General features: G+C 44.1%; 1 protein-coding gene across 2 annotated transcripts in view; it reads right to left on the bottom strand.

Annotated features, from left to right (window-relative positions):
- Positions 1 to 16,894, bottom strand: part of TDRD9 (tudor domain containing 9) — a 318,925-nt gene that overhangs the window by 236,962 nt on the left and 65,069 nt on the right. For both annotated transcript variants that reach the window (XM_056545568.1, XM_056545567.1), the window contains exon 4: positions 10,059 to 10,280. In XM_056545568.1, coding sequence (XP_056401543.1) covers positions 10,059 to 10,280 — 222 coding nt within the window. The remainder of the gene's footprint in view (positions 1 to 10,058; positions 10,281 to 16,894) is intronic.

Below are 16,894 nucleotides of genomic sequence, written 5' to 3' on the forward strand. Positions count from 1 at the left end.
TCCTTTCTTGGGTAAAAATCCCAAAATTTGATGAAAAATTTGAAAATTTTGCATTTTTCTAACTTTGAAGCTCTCTGCTTGTAAGGAAAATGGATATTCCAAATAATATTTTTTTATTCACATATACAATATGTCTACTTTATGTTTGCATCATAAAATTGATGAGTTTTTACTTTTGGAAGACACCAGAGGGCTTCAAAGTTCAGCAGCAATTTTCAAATTTTTCACAAAATTTTGATACTCGCTTTTATTCAGGGACCAGTTCAGGTTTGAAGTGGATTTGAAGGGTCTTCATATTAGAAATACCCCACAAATAACCCCATTATAAAAACTGCACCCCCCAAAGTATTCAAAATGACATTTAGTAAGTGTTTTAACCCTTTAGGTGTTTCAGAGGAATAGCAGCAAAGTGAAGGAGAAAATTCACAATCTTCATGTTTTACACTCGCATGTTCTTGTAGACCCAATTTTTGAATTTTTATAAGGGGTAAAAGGAGAAAATATATACTTACATTTGTAGCCCAATTTCTCTCGAGTAAGCACATACCTCATATGTCTATGTAAATTGTTCGGCGGGCGCAGTAGAGGGCTCAGAAGCGAAGGAGCAACAAGGGGATTTTGGAGAGTACGTTTTTCAGAAATGGTTTTTGGCGGGCATGTTGCATTTAGGAAGCCCCTATGGTGCCAGAACAGCAAAAAAAAAAAACACATGGCATACCATTTTGGAAACTAGACCCCTTGAGGAACTTAACAAGGAATAAAGTGAGCCTTAATACCCCACAGGTGTTTCACGACTTTTGCATATGTAAAAAAAAAAATATACATTTTTTTTCACTAAAATGTGTGTTTCCCCCCAAATTTCAAATTTTTGCAAGGGTTAATAGCAGAAAATACCCCCCAAAATTTGTAACCCCATCTCTTCTGAGTATGGAAAGTAGGAGGAGTAAAAATGGGGGGTATGTTGAGAGCGCTGCTGTCAGATGGTGAAGGTTGGAGTCAAGAAACGGTGTGAGCCAGCACTTATGCAGGATTAACTTTTATTGACATGCCCCCTAACGAAGCACAGGTGAAATTTATAATTGTGGACCTGAGGAAGGCGCCAGCGACCGCCGAAACGCGTTGTCCTGTTTTTACTGTCTTGACTTCTTTTTTCAATAAAAGTTAGTCCTGCATAAGTGCTGGCTCACACCGTTTGACTCCAACCTTCGCCATCTGACAGCAGCGCTCTCAACATACCCCCCATTTTTACTCCTCATACTTTGCATGTTTGTCCGTCCTCCTTGGAAAGACGGAATAATAAGGGGTGAGAGCAGCAGACTGTCGTCTTTTCCTTCCCACCACCATTGTGTACTATCGATTCAAGGTCAGTACGCTACCATAGGTGTTGGTGACGGGTATTTCCATTTTTTTACTTTTCCATAAAATACCACACAGGGAGCGCCCCATTTTTTTTTCTCCTCCTCTCTTCTGAGTATGGAGGTACCCCATAAGTTGGCCTGAAGTGCACTTCGGGCGAACTACAATGCTCAGAAGAGAAGGAGTGATATTTGGCTTTTTGAGAGCAAATTTTGCTCGGGGGGCATGTCGCATTTAGGAAGCCCCTATGGTGCCAGACAAGCAAAAAAAAAAAAAAACACATGGCATACCATTTAGGAAACTAGACCCCTTGAGGAACGTAACAAGCAATAAAGTGAGCCTTAATACCCCACAGGGGTTTCACGACTTTTGCATATGTAAAAAAAAAAATATTTTTTTTTCACTAAAATGTGTGTTTCCCCCCAAATTTCACATTTATGCAAGGGTTAATAGCAGAAAATACCCTCCAAAATTTGTAACCCCATCTCTTTAGTATGGAGGTACCCCATAAGTTGACCTGAAGTGCACTACGGGCGAACTACAATGCTCAGAAGTGGAGGAGCGGCATTGAGCTTTTGGAAAGAGAATTCGTTTGGAATGGTAGTCAGGGGCCATGTGCATTTACAAAGCCCCCCGTGGTGCCAGAACAGTGGACCCCCCACATGTGACCCTATTTTGGAAACTACACCCCTCACAGAATTTAGTAAGTGGTGCAGTGAGCATTTACACCCCACTGGCGTTTGACAGATCTTTGGAACAGTGGGCTGTGCAAATGGAGAATTAAATTTTTCATTTTCACGGATCACTGTTCCAAAAATCTGTCAGACACCTGTGGGGCGTAAATGCTCACTGTACTCCTTATTACATTACATGAGGGGTGTAGTTTCCAAAATGGGATCACATGTGTGGGGGGGGGGGGGTCCATTGTTCTGGTACCATGGGGGCTTTGTAAACACAAGTGGCCTTCAATTCCGGACAAATTTTCTCTTCAAAATCCCAATGGCGCTCCATCTCATCTGAGCATTGTAGTGCACCCATAGAGCACTTTACATCCACATATGGGGTATGTTCTTACTCAGAAGAAATGGGGTTACAAATTTTGGGGGGGGGGGGGGGGGTCTTTTTTTTTTTTTTTTCCCCTTGTGAAAATGAAAAATTTTGGGTGACACCAGCATTTTAGTGAAAAAAATTTTTTTTCTTCATTTTCCCATCCAACTTTAATGAAATTTGTCAAACACCTGTGGGGTGTTCAGGCTCACTATACCCCTTGTTACGTTCCGTGAGGGTGTTGTTTCCAAAATGGGGTCACATGTGGGTATTTATTTTTTTGGGTTTATGTCAGAAACGCTGTAAATTCAGCCACCCCTGTGCAAATCACCAATTTAGGCCTCAAATGTACATAGTGCGCTCTCACTCCTGAGCCTTGTTGTGCGTCCGCAGAGCATTTTACGCCGACATATGGGGTATTTCCGTACTCAGGAGAAATTGCGTTACAAATTTTGGAGGTCTTTTTTTCCTTTTACCTCCCGTGAAAATAAAAAGTAAAGGACAACACCAGCATGTTAGTGTAAAAATAATTTTTTTTACACTAACAGGCTGGTGTAGACCCCAACTTTTCTTTTTCATAAGGGGTAAAAGGAAAAAAAGCCCCCAAAATTAGTAGTGCAATTACTCCCGAGTACGGAGATACCCCATATGTGGCACTAAACTGTTTCCTTGAAATACGACAGGGCTCTGAAGTGAGAGAGCGCCATGCGCATTTGAGGACTAAATTAGGGATTGCACAGGGGTGCACATAGGGGTATTCTATGCCAGTGATTCCCAAACAGGGTGCCTCCAGCTGTTGCTAAACTCCCAGCATGCCTGAACAGTCAGTGGCTGTCCAGAAATGCTGGGAGTTGTTGTTTTGTAACAGCTGGAGGCTCTGTTTTGGAAACACTGCCGTACAATACATTTTTTTAATTTTTATTGGGGGGACAGTGTAAGGGGGTGTATATGTAGTATTTTACCCTTTATTATGTGTTAGTGTAGTGTAGTGTTTTTAGGGTACGTTCACACTGGCGGAGGTTTACAGTGATTTTACCGCATCATACTGGAAGCAGAAAACTTACTGTAAACCCGCCAATGTGAATGTACCCCTGTACGTTCACATGGGGGGGGGGGGGGGGGGCAAACCTCCAGCTGTTTCAAAACTACTACTCCCAGCATGTACTGACAGACCGTGCATGCTGGGAGTTGTACTTTTGCAACAGCTGGAGGCACACTGGTTGGAAAATCTTCAGTTAGGTTGTTACCTAACTCAGTATTTTCCAACCAGTGTGCCTCCAGCTGTAGCAAAACTTCAACTCCCAGCATGTACTGATCGCCGAAAGGCATGCTGGGAGATGTAGTTATGCAACAGCTGGAGGTACACAACTACAACTCCCAGCATGCAGAGACAGCTGTTTGCTGTTTAGGCATGCTGGGAGTTGCAGTTTTGAAACATCTGGAGAGCTATAGTTAAGAGACCACTGCACAGTGGTCTCCAAACTGTGGACCTCCAGATGTTGCAAAACTACAACTCCCAGCATGCCCAGACAGCAAACTGCTGAGTGGGCATGCTGGGAGTTTTAGTTTTGCAAGATCTGGAGGTGCACAGTATAGAGATCACTGTGCACTGGTCTCAAACTGTAGACCTCCAGCTGTTGCAAAACTTTAACTCCCAGCATGCCTAAACAGCTCTCTGGGCATGCTGGGAGTTGTAGTTTTGATACATCTGGAAGGTTACAGTTTAGAGACCACTATAGTGGTCTTAGACTGTAGCCCTCCAGATGTTGCCAAGTAACTCACCGGCTTCCATCGGATCCAGGGAGCTGCGTCGCCGTCCTCTTCTTCCGCCGATCGTCGCCCACTGCCGTTGCCGATGAGTAAGTGGATCTTCGGCGCTGGTCCCTATTGTGGGAGGGCAGGACGGGGAAACCGAAAGTAAACCCCTCTGCCCCCGATCTGCTATTGGTGGTCGCGTCTAGACCACCAATAGCAGACATAGGAGGGGTGGCACCTCTGCCACCTCACTGCTATTGCTTCAAGGGGATCGTGGGTGTCCAGGACATCCGCGATCCCCTTTATTTTCCGGGTCACTATAGACCCGTATGACCCGGAATAGCCGCAAATCGCAAGTGTGAATTCACTTGCGATTTGCGGCGATCTCCGACATGGGGGGGGGGGGGTCTGATGACCCCCCCTGGGCATTTGCGTGGGGTGCCTGCTGATAGATATCAGAAGTCACCCCGGCCCGGTCCCCGCCCGGCGGGGACCGAAATTCCCACGGGCGTACAGGTACGCCCTTGGTCCTTAAGTACCAGGGAGCAAAGGTGTACCTGTACGCCCTTGGTCCTTAACCCCTTAAGGACCGGGGGTTTTTCCGTTTTTGCATTTTCGTTTTTTGCTCCTTGCCTTTAAAAAATCATAACTCTTTCAATTTTGCACCTAAAAATCCATATTATGGCTTATTTTTTGCGCCACCAATTCTACTTTGTAATGACGTCAGTCATTGTGCCCAAAAATCTACGGTGAAACGGAAAAAAAAATCATTGTGAGACAAAATTGAAAAAAAAAAAAACGCCATTTTGTAACTTTTGGGGGCTTCCGTTTCTATGTAGTAAATTTTTCTGTAAAAATGACCCCTGATATTTATTCTGTAGGTCCATACGGTTAAAATGATACCCTACTTGTATAGGTTTGATTTTGTTGTACTTCTGGAAAAAATCATAACTACATGCAGGAAAATTTATACATTTAAAATTGTCATCTTCTGACCCCTATAACTTTTATTTTTCCGTTTATGGGGCGGTATGAGGGCTCATTTTTTGCGCCGTGATCTGAAGTTTTTAACGGTACCATTTTTGCATTGATAGGACTTATTGATTTTTTCATGATATAAAAAGTTACCAAAAATGCACTATTTTGGACTTTGGAATTTTTTTGTGCGCACGCCATTGACCGTGCTGTTTAATTAACGATATATTTTTATAATTCGGACATTTCCACACGCGGCGATACCATATATGTTTATTTTTATTTACACTGTTTTTTTTTTTATGGGAAAAGGGGGGTGATTCAAACTTTTAATAGGGAAGGGGTTAAATGTTTATTCACTTTTTTTTCACTTTTTTTTTTTGCAGTGTTCTAGCTCCCATAGGGACCTATAACACTGCACACACTGATCTTTATCATTGATCACTGGTTTCTCATAGTAAACCAGTGATCGATGATTCTGCCGCATGAGTGCTCATGCCTGGATCTCAGGCACTGAGCAGTCATTCGGCGATCGGACAGCGAGGAGGCAGGTAGGGGCCCTCCCCCTGTAAGCTGTTCGGGATGCCGCGATTTCGCCACGGCTAGCCCGAACAGCCCACTGAGCTAGCCAGCATGCTTTCGGTTTCACTTTAGACGTGTCTAAAGGGTTAATAGCGCGCGGCACAGCGATCAATGCCGCGCGCTATTAGCCACGGGTCCCGGCTGTTGTTAGAGGCCGGGCCCGACACGCCGTGGCCCCGCGTTATAGATCGGGAGTGGACACATGACGTTCCAGTACGTCATGTGTCCTTAAGGGGTTAAAGGGGTACTCCCGTGGAAAATTTTTTTATTTTTATTTTTTTAAATCAACTGGTGCCAGAAAGTTAAACAGATTTGTAAATCACTTCTATTAAAAAATCTTAATCTTTCCAGTACTTTTCAGGGGCTGTATACTAAAGAGAAATCCAAAACAGAAATGCATTTCCTCTGATGTCATGACCACAGTGTTCTATGCTGACCTCTGCTGTCCATTTTAGGAACTGTCCAGAGCAGCATATGTTTACTATGGGGATTTTCTCCGGCTCTGGACAGTTCCTAAAATGGAGAGCAGAGGTCAGCAGAGAGCACTGTGGTCATGACATCAGAGGAAATGCATTTCTTTTTTGGATTTCTCTTTAGTATACAGGCCCTAAAACGTACTGGAAGGATTAAGATTTTTTTAGTAGAAGTGATTTACAAAACTGTTTAACTTTCTGGCACCAGTTGATTTATAAAAAAAAAAAGTTTTCCATGGGAGTACCCCTTTAACCCCTTCATGACCCAGCCCATTTTCACCTTCAGGACCTGGGCATTTTTTGCAATTCTGACCACTGTCACTTTAAACATTAATAACTCTGGAATGCTTTTACTTATCATTCTGATTCCGAGACTGTTTTTTCGTGACATATTCTACTTTATGTTATTGGTAAAATTTCACTGATATTTGCATCCTTTCTTGGTAAAAAATCTAAAAATTTCAGGAAAATTTTGCAAATTTAGCATTTTTCTAACTTTGAAAGTCTCTGCTTGAAAGGAAAATGGATATTCCAAATAAATTCTAAATCTTCATTTTTTACACTCGCATTTTCTTGTAGACCCAATTTTAGAATTTTTACAAGGGGTAAAAGGAGAGAAATCACCCTAAAATTTGTAACCCACTTTCTCACGAGTAAGGAACTATCTCATATGCGTATGTAAAGTGTTCGGCGGGCGCAGTAGAGGGCTCAGAAGGGAAGGAACGACAATGGGATTTTGGAGAGTGAGTTTTTCTGAAAGGGTTTTTGGGGGGCATGTCCCATTTAGGAAGCCCCTATGGTGCCAGAACAGTGCCCCCCCCCCACATGTGACCCCATTTTGGAAACTATACCCCTCATGGAATTTAATAAGGGGTGCAGTGAGCATTTACCCCCCACTGGCGTTTGACAGATATTTGAAACAGTGGACTGTGCAAATCAAAAATTTTATTTTTCATTTTCACAGACCACTGTTCCAAAAATCTGTCATACACCAGTGGGGTGTAAATGCTCAATGCACCCCTTATTACATTCCGTGAGGGGTGTAGTTTTCAAAATGGGGTCACATGTGGGTATTTATTGTTTTGCGTTTGTCAGAACCACTGTAACAATCAGCCACCCCTGTGCAAATCGCCTCAAATGTACATGGTGCACTCTCCCTTCTGGGCCTTGTTGTGCGCCCCCAGAGCACTTTGCGCCCACATATGGGGTATCTCCGTACTCGGGGGAAATTGCATTACAAATTTAGAGGGTCTTTTTTCCCTTTTACCTCTTGTGAAAATGAAAAGTATAGGGCAACACCAGCATGTCAGTGTAAAAAATTTATTTCTTTACACTAACATGCTGGTGTAGACCCCAACTTCACCTTTTCATAAGGGGTTAAAGAAGAAAAAGCCCCCCAAAATTTGTAAGGCAATTTCTCCCTAGTACGGCGATACCCCATATGTGTCCCAAAACTGTTGCCCTGAAATACGACAGGGCTCCAAAGTGAGAGAGCGCCATGCGCATTTGAGGCCTGAATTAGGGATTTGCATAGGGGTGGACATAGGAGTATTCTATGCCAATGATTCCCAAACAGGGTGCCTCCAGCTGTTGCAAAACTCCCAGCATGCCTGGACAGTCAATGGCTGTCCGGCAATACGGGGAGTTATTGTTTTGGAAACAGTAGCGTACCAGACATTTTTAATTTTTTTGGGGAGGGGGGGCTGTGTAGGGATATGTGTATATGTAGTGTTTTTTACTTTTTATTTTAGGTTAGTGTTAGTGTAGTGGTGTTTTTAGGGTACAGTCACATGGGCAGAGGTTCCCAGCAAGTTTGCCGCTGGAAGTTTGAGCTGCAGCGCAAAATTTGCGCAATCTCAAACTTGCAGCACTCACTGTAAACCTCCGCCCATGTGAGTGTACCCTGTACATTCACATTGGGGGGAGGGGGCAAACATCCAGCTGTTGCAAACTCAGAGCATGCCCTTTGGCTGTCCGTGCATGCTGGGAGTTGTAGTTTTGCAACAGCTGGAGGAACACTGGTTTGTAAACACTAAGTTAAGTAATAAACTTTCAAGTGTTTTGCAACCAAACTTATTGTTTCCAAACCAGTGTGCCTCCAGCTGTTGCAAAACTACAACTCCCAGCATGCATGGTCTGTCAGTGCATGCTGGGAGTTATAGTTTTGCAACAATTGCAACAGCTGGAGGCACTGAGGTAGGAAACTGACAATGTTTCACAACTAGTGTGCCTCCAGTTGTTGCAAAACTACAACTCCCAGCATGCCCAGACTGCCCAGGCATGCTGGAAGTTGTAGTTCGGCAATATCTGAAGGATCAGATGTTGCCGAACTACAACTCCCAGCATGCCTGGACAGACTGAGCATGCTGGGAGTTGTAGTTTTGCAACATCTGGAAGAGCACAGATTGGAGACCATTATACAGTGGTCTCCAAACTGGACCTCCAGATGTTGCCAAAGGCTGTCTGGGCATGCTGGGAGTTGCAGTTTTGAAACTCCCAGAGGCAGCAGTGAGATCGCTTTACGGCGATCTCACTGCTGCCAATGAAGATGCCACACTGCTGCCGGAAACTCACCTCCGGGACGCACCACCGCCGGGACCGCCTGGAGGACGCCGCATGGCCGGGTAAGTGACGGGTAAGTGACGCCGGGGGACGGGTCAGGGACACTTAGCAGAGCGGTGTGTGTCCCGATCCCCGTGATCGGGACTCACACACCGCGCTGCTAAGTATTCTGATAGCGAAACGCTGCTATCAGCTAGTCAGATTTGACCAGATGATAGCAGCGATCGCAGGGGGGGGCGGGGGCGATGAAACCCCCCCGTGGCCACATGGTAAGATGGCTGGCTATCAGTGATAGCCACCATCTTTCCGGGTGCTGCGGGATGCCGCGAGTAGCGGCAAAAATGTTCATGACGTACCTGTATGTCATGGGTCGGGAACACCTTGCCACCCATGACGTACAGGTATGTCATAGGTCGGGAAGGGGTTAAAATACAACATGATATATCCCGTATGATCAATAGCGTTCACATAAAAAAAATCAAAATCACAGAATTGCAGCATTTTTTTATGTTTATAAAATCATATCCCAGAAAAAATGAAGAAGTGTTCAAAAAGTCCGATCAATACCAAAATGTCACCAATAAAGCAGCAGATTACGGCCCCAAAAATGAGCCCTCATACAGCCCAGTATATGGAAAAATAAAAATGTTATAGGGGCCATGAATTTTTTTAAAAATATATTTTTATATATTTTTAACTGTAAAAGTAAAAAAAAAAAAAAAAAAATGTAAAACTAGTAAAACATGACTTTAACTCAACAATTGTGGTATTGGTGTAATAAGAATGACCTAAAGTATTAAAATAACATGTAAGTTTGACCACAAGGTGAATGGCGAAAAAATTATTTCACCTAAAAAAAAAAAGTTTTTTTTGTTTCAGAGCATAAGTTATGGAAAATTGAAAGGTGTCATTACAAAGAATAATTGGTCCCGCAACAAACAAGCATCATATGGGTCTGTAGATGGAAAAATAAGAGATGAGGCTATTATAAGGCGGGGAGGAAAAAACAAAAAGTGCAGAAACTAATAAAAACCTTATTTACTATTTTGGTTGAAATTATTTTGAGTACCAGGACAAGTGGATTTTCATGAAGGACAAGTAGATTGTGTTCCGTTTTAATCCCTTGGACAAGTAGTGTGTTTGTTTGTTTTTTTTAATTTCCACACCCCTGAACTATGCTGTAGCTAAATTCTTCTTTGGCTACTGAATCAAGAAATCATTCGATAGAAGATTAAATTATGCATGTACTATTAAGAAAGATTAAATTAAATACATGATAAGATAAAATAAAAATGTTGTGTGACATACCTGATAGCCTATTAGTCCACTCAGAGGCCACTTCCTCTCCTTGCTGATCCATGTGGCAATGCTGCATGCAGCAATCTTCCTTGGCTGTGTCACCACTATATTACAATAGGCAGAGTGCTGCATGTGGTAATCCAGGACATATTGTGGCAGTTGTGTGCTTTTTCCACTCCCAGTTGCTCCATGTATAATCACAACTGCATTGCTTTCAATTAAAGTAATCAACTGTTTAAAAAACAAAAATAAGAGAGACTCTGAAATGGTAAAACATCAGTAATAAATGTTTTTTACTTGCTAATTAAATATATCAACTAAAGTTAAACTATAACATCAATGACATGGCCTCTAATGGTGCTTACACTGATCATAGCTAGCACTTTACTGAAGATGGTGTGAGGTACCTGTCCCTGCCACTGGTGGATGCAGCAAGTTATGATGCCACCAAGCAATCCTCGGGATTGAGAGCTCGTGTTGAGTCTGGCGGCCCCCCTGCCCACCCTTTAATGTTGACTAGGTTTTTCTTTTATGTATAAATATATATACACATATACACACACACACACACATATACACAGGGTGGACCATTTATATGGATACACCTTAATAAAATGGGAATGGTTGGTGATATTAACTTCCTGTTTGTGGTACATTAGTATATGTGAAGGGGGAAACGTTTTTTTCAATAGGAAGAGGGTCATGTGACACATCAAACTTATTGGGAATTTCACAAGAAAAACAATGATGTGCTTGGTTTTAACCTAACTTTATTCTTTCATGAGCTATTTACAAGTTTCTGACCACTTATAAAATGTGTTCAATGTGCTACCCATTGTGTTGGATTGTCAACGCAACCTTCTTCTCCCACTCTTCACACACTGATAGCAACACCGCAGGAGAAATGCTAGTACAGGCTTCCAGTATCCGTATACACTGCTATATACTACTATATACACCACAGGAGAAATGCTAGCACAGGCTTCACGTATCCGTATACACTGCAATATACTACTATATACACCGCAGGAGAAATGCTAGCACAGGCTTCCAGTATCCGTATACAAAAATACAAATTGTTCAATAAGACAGAGTGTAAAAATAAGCAATAGGAGCAATCCGTCCTCCAAAGATCATAGAACATTATAATTAGGAGGGTAAGGAGTAGGGACCGACCGATTATCGGTTTGGCCGATGCTATCGGCCGATATTCACGATTTTGGACGTTATCGGCAATAACCTTGCCGATAATCCGATAATGCCCCGCCGGAATATTGGTATAAATTATTGGCTATCGGCTTTAACCTCCAAAGATTATCGGTATCGGCTCAAAAATCAATATTGGTCGATCCCTAGTAAGGAGTATCGTAGAGAACAACTAACACCAGTAACACCACAACCACAGACACAACCACACACACACACCAGAACACATCCTAGGAGCACACCATTCATCCCAGTATCTACACAAAAGACTGGGAGGCCCCACGAACCGGAGGATCTGTAGAGACATCTATCATCATCCACGGCACCCACACTATCAAATTTCTTGGGGCATCTACGACGCACGTACAGGATATGGTAGAGGGGGGGGACATATTTATTTCACAAGGCAATCCATCTGAAAACAGGGGGGGGAGGCCATGTCCTTCCAGGCCATCACAATGACTTTGCGTGCACAAAACAGGAGAAAATGGATCAATATTCGCCTATAAGAGCCCATCACCAAACCATTAATAACTCCCAACAAACAAACTTCCAGCATTAAAACAAAGGGAAATTCCAGGTGATCAGGGTCGTTCGACTCTCGAGCTTACATAGATAAGAATCGAGTCCAGAGGGGATTGCCTAATGAGTTTAAGGTCAGGAACCAAGTGGCAGCGGGGTTGGAGTCTCTGTTCTTTTGGTGGAGTACAATAAACAAAAATGTTGACTGGATAAATTACTTCTATTATAACTAACAGAGGTTTGTAAATTATACTAGGGATGCAGCAAGAGTGGTTAGCCGAAAAAGTCATGGCAAAACCAAATGGCTTAGATATGGTACTAGCAGAGAAAGGAGGAGGTTGCAAGATGTTTGGAAGCCTATGATACACCTTTATTTCCAATAATAAAGCTCCTGGAGGAACCGTAACAAGAGCAATCAAAGGAATGAAAGCATTATCAAATGAATTAGCAGAAAATTCTAGAATTAATGATCCATTTACTGACTGGCTGAAAGGATGGTTTGGAAGATGGATCAGTGTGATAACTTCATTATTGATTTCCATATCTGTGATGTTGGCTATTCTGGTAACCTGCGGATGTTGTTGCATCTCTTGTATGACAAGACTTTCACAAAAACTGATTGAGGTAGCTATGACACGAACCATGTATCAGACTATTCCCCCTCTGTAAGTAACATATGACAATGTGACAACTGGAACGCCATTGGATGACATACAGTGTGAAAGTGTAACCAATAGAACTTGGCAGTAAAAGTAGGCAATAGAGGAGGGATACTGTTATGGGAAAATAGAAGTGCATCTGCTTTTACTATATATCTAATGCTTTTATTATTTATCTAATGCTTAAATTGAATCTTAATGCTTAAATTCTATTACAGCACGTATAATGGTGTGCACACCCAATTTGCTTAAAACAAAAACATTTCACAACTTGTACAGGGTCCACTGTGATTGGCAATAAAGTTTAAATACCTCATAAGCTACAAGTGGACTCTAACCAATCAGGCAATGTTTGTGAAAAGGTAAGAAAAAGAACAGGCATCCCTTTGTGGGTATGAGTCTCTCTACCTTTCTTGGAATGTAAGGTTTCTCATCCTTGTACATCTATGTTTTTGTAATAAACTACCTTATAGAAACATAGATAGAAACATAGAATGTGTCGGCAGATATGAACCATTTGGCCCATCTAGTCATCCTAATAATCTGAATCCTATGAATAGTCCCTGGCCCTATTTTATATGAAGGATAGCCTTATGCTTATTACACGCATGTTTAAACTCCTTCACTGTATTTGCAGCGACCACTTCTGCAGGAAGGCTATTCCATACATCCACTACTCTCTCAGTAAAATAATACTTCCTGATATTACTACATAAACCTTTCCCCCTCTAATTTAAAACTATGTCCTCTTGTGGTAGTTTTTCTTCATTTAAATATGCTCTCCTCCTTTACTGTGTTGATTCCCTATTCTATCATATCACCTCTGTCTCTTCTTTCTTCCAAGCTATACATGTTAAGGTCCTTTAACCTTTCCTGGTAAGTTTTATCCTGCAATCCATGTACTATTTTAGTAGCTCTTCTCTGAACTCTCTCTAGATTATCTATATCCTTCTGGAGATACGGCCTCCAGTACTGCGCACAACACTCCAAGTGAGGTCTCACCAGTGTTCTGTACAGCGGCATGAGCACTTCTCTCTTTCTACTGCTTATACCTCTCCCTATACATCCAAGCATTCTGCTAGCGTTTCCTGCTGCTTTTTTTCTACAACTGTAAATTTTTATTTAAGAATTTTTCAGAAATACAAATCCAAATAAAAATAAGAGCATACAGGCCATAGCAATAGGGCCAAGGCCCAAAAACGCACAGCACGACAAGGAATATATAAACAGCAGTAAGGGGTACCTCAGTATGCAGATGACACCATATACATATGAAGGATGCCTCCGTCATCAGGGTGCCAATAACACAAAAAAAAAAAAACTTATCAGCAATTGTAGGAAAACTAAGAGCCTGGTACAACAGCCCACAAAGACAAACTGTGGGCCCAGAAAGTAGGGCTGGGCGGTATACCGGTTCATACCGGATACAGTTTTTTTTTCTCCAACGGTATGAATTTTGCCCCATACCGCTATACCGGTGGGGCCCCTCCCCCCACCCATGAATGAATTACAGAGCCCACGGCTCCGCTCTGTCAGGGGAGAGCAGGATGAGACTCCTCATCCCCGCTCCCCCTGCAGTTTCAGGCCGGCTCCTCTCTGCAATCAGAGCCAGGGGAAAGCGCAGAAACGAAACTGCATCTCCTGGCTCTGATGTTTCCCGGAGCACTGAGCCGGCTCCCTGCTCCAGTCCACCTCTTCCCTCTCTTCGCCTACTTCAGGGAGTGTTCATAACAAGCGCCCGCTCCCCTTGGTCCTGCGGCGTAAGGCAAAGCATTGCGCCGCATTTCTTCTAGTTCCGGCGCCCGCTCCTGAGGCCCCTAGTGCACGCCGCATGACGAGGGATCGAGCGCTTCAGGGCCGGACAGACCACCTGTGGGGGGTCCGCTGATCTTTGAAAGAGTGGTGCCCCCCCCCCCCCCCCCCCCCCCCCTCACACAACGCACGTGAGCTGCGCCGCTACTGCTCACTGTTCTAAAGTGGCCGCGGCGCATATAAGCGCAGTGGGCACTTTAGATCAAAATTTCAAATTCCCTCCTGGCAGAAGCGTCAGCATCCTGCGCTGAACGCTTCCACCAGAGAGGATCCTGGGGGAGATTTATCAAAACCTGTGCAGAGGAAAACTTGCCCAATTGCCCATAGCAACCAATCAGCTTGCTTCTTTCATTTTCATGAAGGCCTGTGAAAAATGAAACAAGCGATCTGATTGGTTGCTATGGGCAACTGGACAAGTTTTCCTCTGCACAGGTATTGATAAATCTCCCCCCGTGTCTGGGCGGGAAGTGCCCACGTTACTGCACTGATGACAGGGGCACTTCCCAGCAGCCGCATCAGCGCACAGGTGAGGAGGAGGGGGGGGGGGGGTTAATGGAAGCAGAGGGGGTAATGGAATAAAGGGCAGGATAGGATAAATGAAAGGATCAGGGGGGTTAATGGGTGCAGGGGGATAATGGAAGAAGGGGGGGGTTAATTGAATGAGGGACAGGATGGGGTTAATGGGTGTAGGGGGGGTTAATGGGTGCAGGGGGGTGAATGGAAAGAGGGGCAGGATGGGGTGAATGGAGAGATTTTCTCTGCCCTGACTCCTCATCCCCTGTAGTGCAGAGCTGTGATAGACAGCAGTGGGGGAGTATACAGTACAACTCTGTTTCCCCAACCAGTGTGCCTCCAGCTGTTGCAAAACTACAACTCCCAGCATGCCCAGACATCCCCAGGCTGTCCAGGCATGCTGGGAGTTGTAGTTTTGTTACAGCTGGAGGCACACTGGTTGGGGAAACCCTGATGTTCTGACACTAACAAGCCCCCCCCCCCCCCCCCCCCCCAATACCGTTAAATACTGTGATACCGGCATCATTTTTAAAAATACTGTGATACACATTTTTGGTCATACCGCCCAGCTCTACCAGAAAGCCACAAACACAGGTAATCTAGAAAAAGGGAAGAAGGCGCCTCATGTGCGGGATCAGCAGATCTTGTGAGTGGGGGTAAGGGAGGTAATCCCAAGCCGCTTACCAAGGTTGGTTGTGCGCCCACACACAGCAAGGTTTAGCGTGAAGTGTACAAGTCGGTCCACTGCAGCCCTCCTTAGTAGAGTAGAAACGAGGATTAAGTGACCATAAGAGCATGCGCAGCGAAACGCGTTGCATTTAATAAATTCCTTGATTTTATCCTGCCTGCTGACGGTTCCTTTCTGCGCCAGTCAAAACTCCTGCTCCTATGGTCACTTTATCCTCGTTTCTACAAACACAGGTAAGGGAGGGAAAAGAGGGAGGGGAGAGACAAATATAGACCACAAGACAAAAAATAGAATACAAAACAAACATAAAACAACCATAGGACACAAGAGGAGGAGAAGGAGGGAGAGAAAAAAGAAGAAAGAAAGAAGAGTTGAAAAAGAGAGAAAGGTAGAAAACTGAAGGTGGCTGCCTATCGGAGAATCGGTCCCAAGGTTCCCAAACAGAGAGAAAAGAGGCTATAGAATTGTTCAGAGAGGCTGTGAGGTATTCCAAGGAGTGAATCTCACGTATATGGACCAACAAGTCAGCTTCAGAGGGAGGAAGGGTCCTCTTCCAGCACTTCGCCACCAAAGACTATATGCATGAATAGCTTAAACGGCTTCTTAGAGAGTAGGAGGAGATAGGTTAAGTAGGTAAGTCAGAGGATTCAGAGGGACCAACACACCGAGGGCATCAGATAATAAACGCTGCACTATCATCCAGTAGTCTATGAGGAGAGGACAGGACCAAAAAATATGAAGCACCGTACCCAACCCCACCCAACAACGCCAGCATTGAGGAGGCATGTCAGGGTTCAATCTATTTAACAATTCCGGAGTGTGATACCAGCCCATAATCCGTTTATACTGAGTTTCTTTATAAGCCGTGTAAATGGAGGCCTTGGAAGCCCTCTCCCATATGTCACGCTACTGCGGCCAGGCGATGGTAGTGTTCAGAGCAGCTTCCCAACAGCCCATATAACAGTGTGACGGGGGGGGGGGGGGGGGTCGCCATTAGGGGGATGAAGAAGCAAGGAGTAAATCTCAAAGAGAAGACCCCTCATCTGAGGTCCACCACGGCATAACCTCTCAAAGCTAGTGGGCAGAGAGACCACAGCGGAACCAATCGTGGAGGACATATAATACCGCAATTGTAAGAAGTGGAAGCGCTCAGACGAGGGGAGCTCCCATCGAGCCATCAACTGATCAAAGTACAGGAGGGAACGAGTAATAGGGTCTACCACATCAGCCCAGGAAAAAAGTCCACGAGAACCCCACTCCCGAACCCTAACAGATGACTGACCAGGGGGAAAGGCAGGATGACAGAGGAAGGACTGCAGAGGGGAGGAGGGAGAGAACAGCTTAAATTTTACTGAGCAGTACCCCCACACATACGCAGAGAACAAGGACATAGGGCCAAGCAGAGGAGAGAGAGAGTGTAAGTAGATGCTGGGGGGGGGGGGGGG

This window comes from Hyla sarda, chromosome 11 (genome assembly GCF_029499605.1).
Source record: "Hyla sarda isolate aHylSar1 chromosome 11, aHylSar1.hap1, whole genome shotgun sequence".
Taxonomy (NCBI): Eukaryota; Metazoa; Chordata; class Amphibia; order Anura; family Hylidae; genus Hyla; species Hyla sarda.